Source organism: Elgaria multicarinata, chromosome 9 (assembly GCF_023053635.1).
Source record: "Elgaria multicarinata webbii isolate HBS135686 ecotype San Diego chromosome 9, rElgMul1.1.pri, whole genome shotgun sequence".
Taxonomy (NCBI): domain Eukaryota; kingdom Metazoa; phylum Chordata; class Lepidosauria; order Squamata; family Anguidae; genus Elgaria; species Elgaria multicarinata.
The window spans coordinates 37,112,430-37,125,055 of NC_086179.1; the positions used below are offsets into that span (position 1 = coordinate 37,112,430).

At 39.5% G+C, this 12,626-nt stretch overlaps 1 protein-coding gene across 2 annotated transcripts in view; it reads left to right on the forward strand.

Moving 5' to 3' along the window:
* The first annotated feature begins 413 nt into the window (after nucleotides 1-413).
* The window catches only part of XPNPEP3 (X-prolyl aminopeptidase 3), a 32,985-nt gene continuing 20,772 nt past the window's right edge, over nucleotides 414-12,626 (forward strand). For both annotated transcript variants that reach the window (XM_063133581.1, XM_063133580.1), the window contains exons 1-4: nucleotides 414-598; nucleotides 3,087-3,203; nucleotides 6,980-7,378; nucleotides 8,836-9,038. In XM_063133581.1, the coding sequence (XP_062989651.1) occupies nucleotides 538-598; nucleotides 3,087-3,203; nucleotides 6,980-7,378; nucleotides 8,836-9,038 (780 nt within the window). In that variant the 5' untranslated portion in view covers nucleotides 414-537. The remainder of the gene's footprint in view (nucleotides 599-3,086; nucleotides 3,204-6,979; nucleotides 7,379-8,835; nucleotides 9,039-12,626) is intronic.

Consider the following 12,626-nt stretch of genomic DNA (forward strand, 5'->3'; position numbering starts at 1 on the left):
CGTCCTTGTGGCCCCCGGTGTCGGGTGCGGGGCACCAGAATCTTCTAGAAACGAAAGTCAAGTCGCCCAAGACATTGCCTCTTTTCATTGTCTTTAAAGCCCCCCTCCCCCCTCCCCCCACGTTCACATGGAGAACAACACTCGATCCCTTTATTCGCCAAAGGAATGAACCGTTAAACCGTTCCCAGGGCACGGTGGGGGGTGGGGAAGGCTTTAATAAGCAGGCGTTTGGATCGGCCACCTAAAGAAAACACGGGGGGGAAATACCCCGCAACCCGTCACTCCCGGAAGCTAAGAGGCTAAATACAATATCGGCTTGAAATGGACGTGATGACGCCATCAAGCGTCGACTCAGTACAGACAAGGTCCTCTAAACGTGTAAAAGGACTATTTCAGCCTAGCGTGGGCTTGAAGGCTGGTTATGCTGGGGAATGGGAGCTTAGGGAAGAGAGTGAGGGCGTGGAGGAGGGGAGTTGGTATTTCTTCCGAGATCGCCCTGTAGTGGTGGGTGCTGTCCTTGCAGGCAGGGGGTCAGCCATGGTGTGGTTCCCAGCTCAGAGGCTTATCCAACCTGTAAGGGGCATGTGCAGCTTTTCAGGTCAGAGGTTTCCTTTCCTTCTAAAGATGATTTTCCTTAGTCCTGGGGAGGGTGGAAGCTACTTCCACTCTGCGTGATTTTTTTAAAGGCCTGTTGTTAAAGGCTCTCAGTCCTGTGTAACTGGGTTTTATTTCGATGGTGAACCACAAAAAGTTCAGAAGGCCATATATGTTTAATTAGAAGATTTATATTTCAAATTCTAAGTTTATGACTAATGTAATAAAACGGAATCATTTTCAGAGAACATGCACCTTTTAAGTTTCGAGATGGACAACAAAATACCATAGTAGAACTTCTCATGTCTTTTGAGACTCCTGTTTAATTTATTGTGATCATGATTTAGCCAAAGTTCATCATATTTAAGTCCAGTAGATCTCAATGGAAAAAATTAAGTGTGTACTTAAATACTTTCCCATAGAAATTAAATTCTTCTGGAATGCACCTTAATAAGGCCCTCTTCAGAAGACACCTTAACCATCGTGGTTTAAGGTGTCTTATGAACAAGGCCTATTTCTTTAATGTGTGAAACTAGACTTTAAATTTATTCAAACTTGTGGTTATTTGAAGGATTAAAATTCTTCCTCCTACTCCCCCAACGTTCAGATAAGGTATTTTTGCAGTTGCATATGAATATTTTGGCGCATTCATTTGTACATTCCCTATATACTTGTGCAGTTATGTACAAGCAAATAAAATATTCAGTGTTGTAAAATATTCATCTTCTGTTTACCTTACTTATTGTCAATTGCTGACCTTTGGGGGGGAAATTATTATAAGATTAAGCTTCCACATAAACGTTTGAAGGAATATGTTTTAATTACCTCTGAATTAGTCCTACTTAAATATATCATAGGCTTTTGGTTGAGAAAATTAATGGTAAAGATAATTACAATTCTTACATATTTTTCATTCTCTATTGTATGCCACCTTTTAAAATGTTAAAGCAGAAGACTTGTACAACGGGGAAACCCACTACTTACAAAAGTGCATCATCACATCTTTGGTCTTCAAAGCTTAAAGAAGAGTGTGTGTCTGTTTTACTTTTTCATATGTTTTAATAATTGCTTTCTAGTGTAAAATAGAACCAAAATCTCTGGGTTGCCTAATTTTATGCAGAATAAGTTATGTCTAGCCTCACTGAAATCAATGGTTTAGGCATGCCCAACTTTGCATATGATTGCAGTGTAATCCTATGCACACCCATGTGAGAATTCCAGTTGAAATTAGTAGAACTTCTATTTTTATTCATTTGTTTTTAATTAAACAAGCATAGGTTTCAGTTTTAAGGCTGCAGTCCTAAACACCCCTTCTAGGAAGTAGGGCGTGTTGAATTTAGTGGAAGTTGCACTTAATTAAACATATGTAAGATAAGGCTGCAAAATATGTAAAAACTTACATGGGATTTACTTCTGGGTAAAGATGCCTAGGTTCAGGTTACCTGGATGCAATTGGTGTGTGGATAGTAGCCAAAGGCTGCAATCCTCTGTATGCTTACTTGGCACTAGGTCCATTAAATTCTGTGGGATTTACTTCTGAGGAAACATAACTAGGACCAGTCTACCTAGCTGCAATATCACTCATATTTAAGTTAGAAAAGTCCCACTGAACTGCATAAATTTTGCATAGTATAAGGCCAAAGAGCTGAAATGCTGAGTGTACATGTTAGGAAATATTCTGGCAGGTAGTTTCAGAGCATGCAGTCCATTCCTATGCATGTTTATTTGAAAGTATCCACCATGTTCAACTCAGATTGCTGCTGGGATTTCAGTTGTACAAATTAAGCCTAAACAAAGATTGGGAAACAATATTGCAATCTTATGCAGAGTTAGGCATACACAAACTAGCTTAATTCAGTGGCCTTAAGTGTACCTAATACTAAATAGGATTGTAGCCTTAACAGAGCAATCAAGGTAAGCCCCAATGAGTTCAGTGAGACTTACTCCTAGGTAGGTGGGTATAGGATCGCAGCCTTAGTCATTGCTACTTTTCTGTGGAAAATGGTGATGTCATAATCAGTGCCACAGCCAAGTCATTTGCAGCCTTAGTAATGAAAATACATGTTGAAGTCAAAAAATGTTTGAGGGCATATTCCTACGCACGCATAGGCAGAAAGAGGTCCTACAGCTCTCAGCATTCCCAAGTCAGAGAATTGTGGCACTTTTTCCTATCTAAACACCCATAGTTCTGTCCTTTATGAATGGCAAAAAAAAAAAGTTTTGCAATGTCAAGCTGTCTACAATATCATATTTGTAAATAATTTTTATAACACAGTCTTTTTGAATCTCCAACCCAGACCTTTTTAATAGTAAACATCAATTTCTGACGTTCTGTCATTCCATGTTGGCAATGAAATGTTAAGTAGGAATTTATCTTTGGAGGCAAGGTGAGATGAGCAGTGCTTAAGAATGGCAGATGTATGACTTGTCTGTGTGATAGCTAGAAAGAGAGAAGTATTTCACCATGTCACAGTGCAGCTGTTTTCTTTTAGGCTGCAAGTTCTGTTTCTTTCGGAAATTGTCCATTCAGCCTGTTCAACAGAAGAAGATTCCAAACCGATACCTAGGTCAGCCTAGCCCTTTCACACACCCACATCTTCTCAAATCAGGTAAAGATCATTACAGTGCAGTCCTATGCAATAAATAATAGATAAATATTTATTCGGAAATAAGGCCCACTATATCCAAGAGAGTTTTACTCCCAGATAATTTTGCATAGGATTGGAGATACTGTTTTCTGAGTCTCACTGTCAGGTTCTTATGTTATACATCTTTTATGGAATTCCTCATGACCTTTTATGTTGCTGCCTGGGAAGCATTTCCTAAAATTGCTAAGATGCATCATCCCTGAGTGTGCATTGTTTTGGGCAAAGATAACTTGTAAACGAGGTGACTACAGATATGGCTAGCAATAATTGCCATAACTTTAGCAGCTGAAAAAATATAGGAACTGCCTCATCCTATGAACTTGCTTGGACACTAAGATCCATGTCAGAGGCCCTGTAATGTGTTCCCCCACCATCAGAGGTGTGGCAGGTAGACATGAGTGTGGGGTCTTCTCTGTCATGGCACCAAGACTTCGGGAGTAACCTCTCAACAAAGGTCAAACTGGGTCTGTCTTTACACAGGCAATGAAGACAATTTATTCCAACGGGCTTTTTGCTCCTTTTATTGATGTGTTTTGGTCTGCTTTACTGTGCTGTTGGTCTGCTTTGTTTTATCTGAGTATTTCTATATTGAGTTTACCGGTGTTTTAACTTTGTTAGACTTTCAGATTAACTTCGAATAGAACGTTGAGGTAAAAACATTTAGAAAGAAATACTTGTGCTTGCTTGGTTCACATTTGTAAATCACAGAGTTCAGTCAGATAATCTCTCTTATGTAAGTGTGCATAGGAATGCAACCTTCCTATGTGGTTATTTGTGTATTATTTTCTTGTCCTTACTTTCCAGCTAGTTTGAAATATTATTTTTAAAATGGTATGTATATATTGCTAAGTACCTTTTCCCCATTCAGCTGTTCTGTCGGTGGTGACTATAAAAACTTTGCCAGCTATAATAGAATTAGCTGGGCTTCAATTATTGTGAAATGTTGCTTGTTTAGACAAAAAAACTCCTACAATTACCATCATTTCCCAGCCAGTCTGCCTGGAGGTTGCTGCAAGCTATAGGAATTTTTCCTCTCTAAACATGCATAGGATTATGCTCTTGGGTAATTATAATCCTATGCAAATATCAGTCCAGTTTATCTAGACTAATGAAAATTGCAGTATTTTGTCTTCTGGCTACTTGGATTGATAATGTTACACTACAGTGGTTGGCATTAGAATTATATCTGGACTGAGTTGGGTCAGTGTTTGTCCTGGTGACCCACAAAAAACCCCTCCTCTATTCAGCCTGACTTGCAGTCTGGTGGCTGGTGATGCTTCAGCTTGTTCATACCAACAAGTTCTTTATTGCAATCGGGTCAAAAAATATTGACCAGGTGTGTATTATGTTATGGCCTATGTTGGGGGGATATAACTCAAAATTTTAATCCAAACAGAACCAATATTTTAAAAGTATTTTCCCCTTGGAAAAAATGTCTTAAATTTTGATTTGGATAGAAGTCATATATGTAAATTTTTTAGTCATGCAACAAGTCTTTTAAAGGCATGAGAAGTTTCAGATGAAGCCATGATGCCATTAAAAATCAAAAGCCATCTTGCATTTATGAGTTTTAGTTGGATGCATGGTTTTCCATTCCTTAAGAACATAAGAGGGCCCCGGATGTGTCTTATGCTTAAAGTTGATTTTTAAATATATGTGGTCTCTACGTGTAGACCCTGTTTGTGTGTTATTATGTAAATGTTTTTAAAACTTTGTATACTGTATTTTTCATTGTTTTCAATCTTTGTAAACCTCTCAGAGCTTCAGCTAGGGGCAATACAGAAATGTAAAGAACAATAATACCGTATTTCTTTGATTCTAAGATGCCATCAATTGTAAGACGCACACTAATTTCAGTACCACCAACAGAAAAAAAGCTTTGATTCTAAGAAATAATAAACGCACCCGCGATTCTAAAAAGCACCCCGTTTTTAAAGACATTTATATGGGGGGGAAGTGTGTCTTAGAATCAAAGAAATACGGTAATAAAAGAGGAGTCTTGCTGCATCAGACCAAAGGATTATCTAGCCCAGGAGTCTTCCGCATGGTGCCCAAGCGCAGCAATGTGTCTGCAAACACCTTTTTTTGATGCTTGCCAGGCTCCTTGCCCCTCCTGATTTTTATTTTATTAGATTTTTAAAATTGGGAGTATGGTATGCTGCAAAGTGAAGTGCTGGCCTCCAGTGCCATCTTTATTTCTAAGAATAGTTCTGGGCTCCATGTGATGGGTGACTGCAGCCCAACGCTTCATTTTGAAGTGTGCCCTGCTGCCCAGAAAATAAAGAAAAAAGTATGCGGACAGATGATAAGGCTTGTCCTGGGCAGCAAGGGGTAGGGCAGCGCTGTTCCTGTGTTGTGTGTGTTTTGCCTGTGTGTGTAGAGGGTCAGCTGGGTTTGTGTGTTTTGCTTGGGTTTTTTGTGTATGGGTATGTGTTTTGCCTGGGTGTTTTGAAGATAAGGGCTTTTGATCCAGTGGCGACACCTGCTAATGGAAGCAGGGGAGGTGATCCCCCCCCTCAATTTATATGGGTCACCTGCACCATCCTCCAACCTTCTGGAAAAATATTTTTAGAAGTGAAGGGTCTGGAAAGGGAATTGGGGTTGGGGAATTGCCTTCTCCCTTTTGGTAGCAGGTGTCCTGTCTGTGAGCAGAACTCCACTCTGGGGATCATTGGATCCAATGCCATATATTACAAAGAACGGAAACTTGAAAATAAAAGTTATATTTATGGAATAGGCAACATAAACACATTCTAGACACAGAGCATTAACATTTTTAATAGCAATTTCTTGAAATGCTGAAAAGCATGATCTTAAACTATCTTATCTGAGAGTCAGTCCTGTTGACTTCATTGGAACGTACTTCCAGGTACGTTTGTTTAAAGTTTATAGTCAAAGAGTGCAGTTCTCACATCAGTCATATAAGAGTTAAATCCTATTAACTTCAACAACATTTATGAGCGAGTAACTGAGTGCAGGATTGTCAATTTAGATAATACCAAGAAAGTACCTCACTTGCAAACAGCAGCTCTTGTTTCTTCAGTCCAGTTTTGTTAAGACTCTTGTATTCTGTACTTTGCATTCTTTGCAGACAAAATGTGGTTGAAAGATTAAATCTGAAGTTCCGAGAAAGAGATTTTTTCCTTGGAGCTATTAGGTACATAACTTATAATACTAAAAATAGTCCAGCTTAATAGTCAATTAGAAGGCTGGTGTTTCTTGGAGACCGTTTCATCGAGGAATCAAATATCCTTTCATACATTGCCCTAAAAGGGAGCAAGCAGCACTTCTGTTGACTGTTCAACGTCCAGAAGCTATAAAAGTTTATTATTTCAAATGGGCTAAAGTTTACCTCTTTTCTTTTCTCCACAGCCCCCTGCATGATCAATTGTTCTCACTGTCAAAAAATTAATATTATGTCAGTTTAACTTCTGGAATGACTTGAAGTCAAGTTTGTTAATGTTTTTGCATTAATGTTAATAATCTGTTAATTTAAAATTGAACATTCCCTCTCCATATGGGCAGAGGACTATGATGAGGATATGGAGACATTGGAGTAGGATAAAGAATAGCGATGTGTAGAAAAGAGGAAGTGAAGTGCAAAGTAGGGTCGGCTGAAAGGAGGCAAGAATGGAAAGTTGAGGTTAGCAGCATGGCATAGAATGGAAAAGACCAGGTTCAGCCACAAGAAAAGATGTTTCTAAAACAGGATTTTTACTTTTGATTTCTGTTCACAGGAGAAGTAACACCAGGATTGTCACAAGTGGAATATGCTCTCCGTAGACACAAGTTGATGGCTCGGATACACAAAGAGGTGCCAGGAATGGACCACACAGTGATTCTGCTATCCAATCCCACCTACTACATGAGCAATGATATTCCATTCACCTTCCATCAGGACACTAACTTTCTATATCTGTGTGGATTCCAGGAACCTGACAGTATCTTAGTGCTGCAGAGTGTGCCTGGCAAACCCTTGCCATCCCACAAAGCTCTGCTGTTTGTCCCACGGCGGGATCCAAGCAGAGAGCTATGGGATGGGCCGCGGTCTGGTACTGATGGGGCAGTGGCTCTCACGGGTGTGGATGAAGCATATACCATAGAGGAATTTAGGCACCTGGTGGCTAAATTTAAAGGTAAGTAAAAGCAAACAAGAGATATGGAATGGTATGAGATTTGGCAGGGTCTGTGAGGTCTTGTGGTAGTTTGCTAGCAGGCTAAGGGTACAGTGGTAGCAAAAGATAAAGTCTTGCACCTGGAGCTCCTTGGTTGGATTTATCACCAACGTCCATGGCTCTAGAAGAAAAAAATACGTTTGAGGAAAGCTCTACAGTGAACATTTTCAGATTCTCCTGTGGTCATGTATAGCCTGTGGGTGAGTGATTTCAACTCAGATAGCAAGGAACTAACGATTATTACAGAAATTGTTACTTAACTTGTCTTCAGTTCCAAGGAAAGCATTTAAGTTGTCCCTTCAAGATCACTTTGTTTGAGGAATGACATGTTTGCAAAGGAGCCAGGTGATTTGTTTAGGCTGCAGCCCTAAACACATTTAATAGGGAGTAATCCCTATTTAACAGAGAATGGCTTACTTCCGAGAAAACATTCATAGTATTGCACTGTTAGAGGATATTTTTTTTATCTATTCCTCATTCAGGCCTATGTGATCCAAAGAACTAGTTTTCAAAGAAATCAGATGAGACAACTTACATTGAGAAAACAGGCTATCCCCCCTGCATAAATGAGTTTTGCAATAAGATATCTTTTCTCAGTTTATATTTAATATATACATGCAGTTCTGTTTTTAAGGAGACAGTGGCTGTGTTCGGACAACACAATAGTCAATGGTGGGTTAATAGTCAATTCCATGATGGATTATCGAGGGGGTATTTCCCACATAACATGATTATAATTAACCGTGGTGTGGTTTAAGGCCAGAGTCAAGTTGACTATTAGTCAGCGGTCTGTTTGATTGATACATCCACTGCCCTCTCTCCCCGTCTCAGTCCTCCCACTGGTATCCCATCAGCCATTGAAAGTTCTGCCAGCTGGACTAGAGCAGCAGCAGCCACTTCGGCTGCTCTTGCCAGGGGACTCAGTAGTCGCCGAAAATAATCAACTGTGTGTGATGAAATAGTCAATGACACATGACACGATAACCAACGGTTGTTCAAATAATCAACTCTGCACAGCGTTGTTTATTTGCATTGTTTATTTTGGCTGAATAAGCAACCATGGTGTGAAAAAGTCCTGACGGATGACACAATAACCTGCCGTTGACTATTTAGCCCACCGTTGGTTATCAAGTCATCCGAACCCAGTCAGTGTATGGAAGAATTGGAGAAATAGGAGGAAAGATTTTGATAATAGATTCCTTTCAGGCAGGTTTACAAAATACATTAAAATCAAGACAAGACAGCCTGGGAATTATTTCCTCATTGGAATATTATCAGCAATTTGGGGAAGTGACATTTAACAGTTACTCTTCCAAACCATCCGATGTTTATAATTCAGGAGGAACTTGCAAGTTCTGAATTCCCGCCAAATATGTTTAGCTAATTAAACTAACAGGTGTTTATATTCTGTTTTACAGATGAATCTAGTATGGTTTGGTACGATTTTGCTAAACCTGTACATCCACAGCTCCATTCTGATTACCTGCTGCACCTGGCTGAAGTCAAAGCTAGAAGCAAGAACCGTATCCGAGCCATCAGGCACCTAGTGCAAAACTTACGGCTGATCAAATCTGCTGCAGAGATTGAGAAGATGAAGAATGCTGGAAAAGTGACATCACAGGTATGGGACAATGCAGTTATGCTCAATAGCATGCCAATAGAAAAGCTGGCATGTTGCAGGAGTTCTTGATAAAGGGGAAATGGGATGCATACAAACCTGGGTTGCTTCTGGTAGGATCCTTTTGGAAACTAGTTTATAAATAAGTCATACCAGCAAAATATTGTTTGCAAAGCTTTCCCATGAAATTGAGCAATACAAGTATAATCAGACCCTTACTGTAATTCCTTGTGCCTAATACAATGTGATAGATTCAGTGGTGCCTAGCCACTAGGACTATTTATGTTGCAGTAGCGGAAACTACTGCTTACACAATGTCAGTAGCAGTTACTAGTGTGACAGGTTGCACAATTGTTGGTTTCCACTAGTGTAGTGTCTATAACACTAGCGACCAGACACTTTGGATCCTTCCCAATAAGATTAGTCTTATATGAATTAATGCAACAAAAAAACAAACCAAGCAGGAACTAAATAAACCTGATATTCCTTTGTTAGTTAGCTTCACAACTAGAGGCAAATTCATCTTGTATCATGAAAACTAGTGACATCCCGTGGCTGGTTTTAGAATATAATGGTTTGAAACAACCATTAAGGGCATTGTTAAGAGGTGGAAGTGGCTTTTATAAATCTGTAAGAATTCATTATGGAAATCGCTGTTGATATCTTGAGACAAAATTAAACAGAAATTATGTTGAGAAAACTCCCTTTTTGACTGTAATCCCTTTATAATGATAAAGTCAAAGTTAGTAATTTTTAAAGTGGGAATGGTTTCTCTAGAATTATGGACTTTATTAAAGATGGATCAATAGTTTCATTTGAAGCTGCGGGTGAAATAATGCTGGACCAAGACCCACACGTGCCATTTTTTCAGATTCAGTGTTTCATAGTTGAGGCATTCAGTGTTAATAGTTTGACTCCCTTTTGAGAAGATCGTACTTGATGTAAAACCCAGTAAAGGAAATCTATCAAAAATATACAATATACAGTTCCCTGCAAGCAAAAAAACCACGCACTAAAATAGACATTATTACAGGAACATTTCGGAATATATATAGTCTTAAATTTCCAAAGAGGAAGTTTGCAGAATATGCCTATGCATGTCTGTTCAGAAGTAAGTCCCATTGAATTCCGTGAGACTTAACTCTCAGTTAAGTGTTGCAGCCTGAATATTCTTTTAATTCTGTAAGTTTAATGAAGAACAATTTCAAAGTATTGTATTGATGGCACCTTACCCTAGAAAAATGTGGAAAATGTGTTGTGTATAAAGTTAACAGGGCTTTTTGGGAAGTGTAATGGTAATTACATGGATCTGTGTCGGGGGTGGGGAACCGTTTTCAGACCCAGAGCAAAATTAAATGTCGGAGAAGCTCTAGGGGCCGCATTCCAGTAGTAGGTGGAGCCAAAGGCAAAAGAGGTGGGCCAAAAATACCAACACATTCTAGTTTAAAGCTCTTCATGCAGTAACTAAGCTTTAGGAGAAACATTTCAATATTTTAGGCTGGGGAGAAACGCACAAGAACAATTGGTAGTTGGGACAAAGGGGTCGTGTCCATCTGGAGAACTCAGAAGGACTGGATTTGGTCCCTAAACCTGAGGTTCCCTACCCTTGATCTACATCATCATGCTGGAAGTAAGTTAATGCAAAGAATACTGGAAGAAAGTATGGTTAGTTATAGTAAAATTATATCCTGTAGAGCAGTGGCCTTCAACTGGTCCAGACCGGAGACCTACCGCGGACTCCCAACCTGCAACATGGGACCCACTTTCACAATTTCCCAACATGGCAGCAACAGCTTTGCTGCGACGCGTCTGGACTGATCTCACGACCCACTTTCGGGTCGCAGCCCATTGGTTGAAGACCACTGCTGTAGAGAGGCACTAAATCCTCTAGTATACTTATTGAAATTCCCTAAAGGCATAGTTTTTTAAAAAAATGACATGATGACCACAACAACAGAATTAACTTATAGATGGAAGAATAGGGAAGGATCTAAAATTGATGGTTGGTTAAGTCTAGTATGCAGTACAATGACTTTATTACTAAATAACATTTATTTATTCCGGGGCAATATCCAGCAGGGCTCTGCTGATTCTATTGCGCTTACACGAGTGAGTGCTCCTGCAATGCAGCTTTTGCATTTTTAAAAATAACCTCACCAGCTAGCAAAAATGTTTGTTTCCAGATTGGGATAAATCGGTGGGAACTCCCTTCTGTTTAGAAGTGCAAAAGCACCATTGCGTGACTTCATGGACACAAAAGATACTTCCCCAAACTTGGAACAGAAAATACAATAAAAATGGATTGGCTGAAATTCTGTATTTCTAAGTATTGCCATGCTCGTTATGTAGTGAATATTTTGATAAGCTTCGTGACCTCTTTTCCTCACTATAGATCGGCCTTCTCCCACGTAGTGTCTGCCAGATGTTTTGGTCTAGAGCTCCCATCATCTGACTATTGGGCATGCTGAATGAGAGTGATGGAAGTTGTAGTCCAAAATATTTGCAGGGCAACACATGAGGAAGGCTGCTGTAGACATTTGATTGTATTGTAATATGTGAAGAAATTTTTGAATGTCAGTGGGTTATATAGACTTAATTCAGGCATCATGTCAAACTGTAGTTAAGGCAGTCCAACCATAGTTAAGCATGATGTCAAAACTGAAAAACCATGGTTTGTGATAAGTCACTAAATCACTATCAGAAACCATGGCTTGGCATTTGAAAACCATTGTTTGTGCCAGGTCTGGTTTGGTATGATGTTTAATTGCCAATGGTTATTAGTGGAGGCAGTTTATTGCAAGAGGAAAATCTGTAGACATCTTCTAACAACCCCCTGAAGAAGGCCTTTGAAAGGACACAGGCCGAAACATGTTGGACTTTGTACAAATAAATCTTTTTGCATCTTGAGGACTTGTTTCCCCCTTCTTTTGATCTGAATTGCCAGACCATACTTTTGTCCATGACTCTGCCTCCAGAAGATGCTACACCATAAACACTGCACTGAATCTATGAAGTTGAATGTTGGGAGGACAGAACTAGGCAAGCAACTTTAAACTGTGGCTTGCCTATGGAAGCTTAAACAATTGTTTGAATTCTAATCTCTGGTTAGCACAAACCATTATGTGGTGCAATGCCGCTGAGCCATATTCTGGTGATCCTCTCTAAAAAGGGAATTCCATAATAAGGGCATCATTCCAAAGCTAATGTGATGTCCCTGCAATCTGCACTTGTAAAAATGTTGAGATATAGAAACCCACTCATCTTAATGGCTAGGAATGTACATACAGGAGAAGATACTCCTTTAGATATGCTAATTCTCATTTTAATGGATTCTGCATATCTTTTAAATAAGCCTAACATGCCATATGCCAAACTAAAGTTGATGACTGTGTGAGAATATGGTTAGGGAAGGGCTGTAGCTCAAAGACAGAACACAGCTGTGCATGTAGTTGATTCAAAGTCCATATTGTGAGACCCTCAGTGTAATGGCCTATGGCTAACACATTCACTTTCTGGGCATTCATTTGTACCATGAGATTGCAAAGCGACTCCCAGATAAGAGTTTATGGTGCTATGTTACATGGATCATTG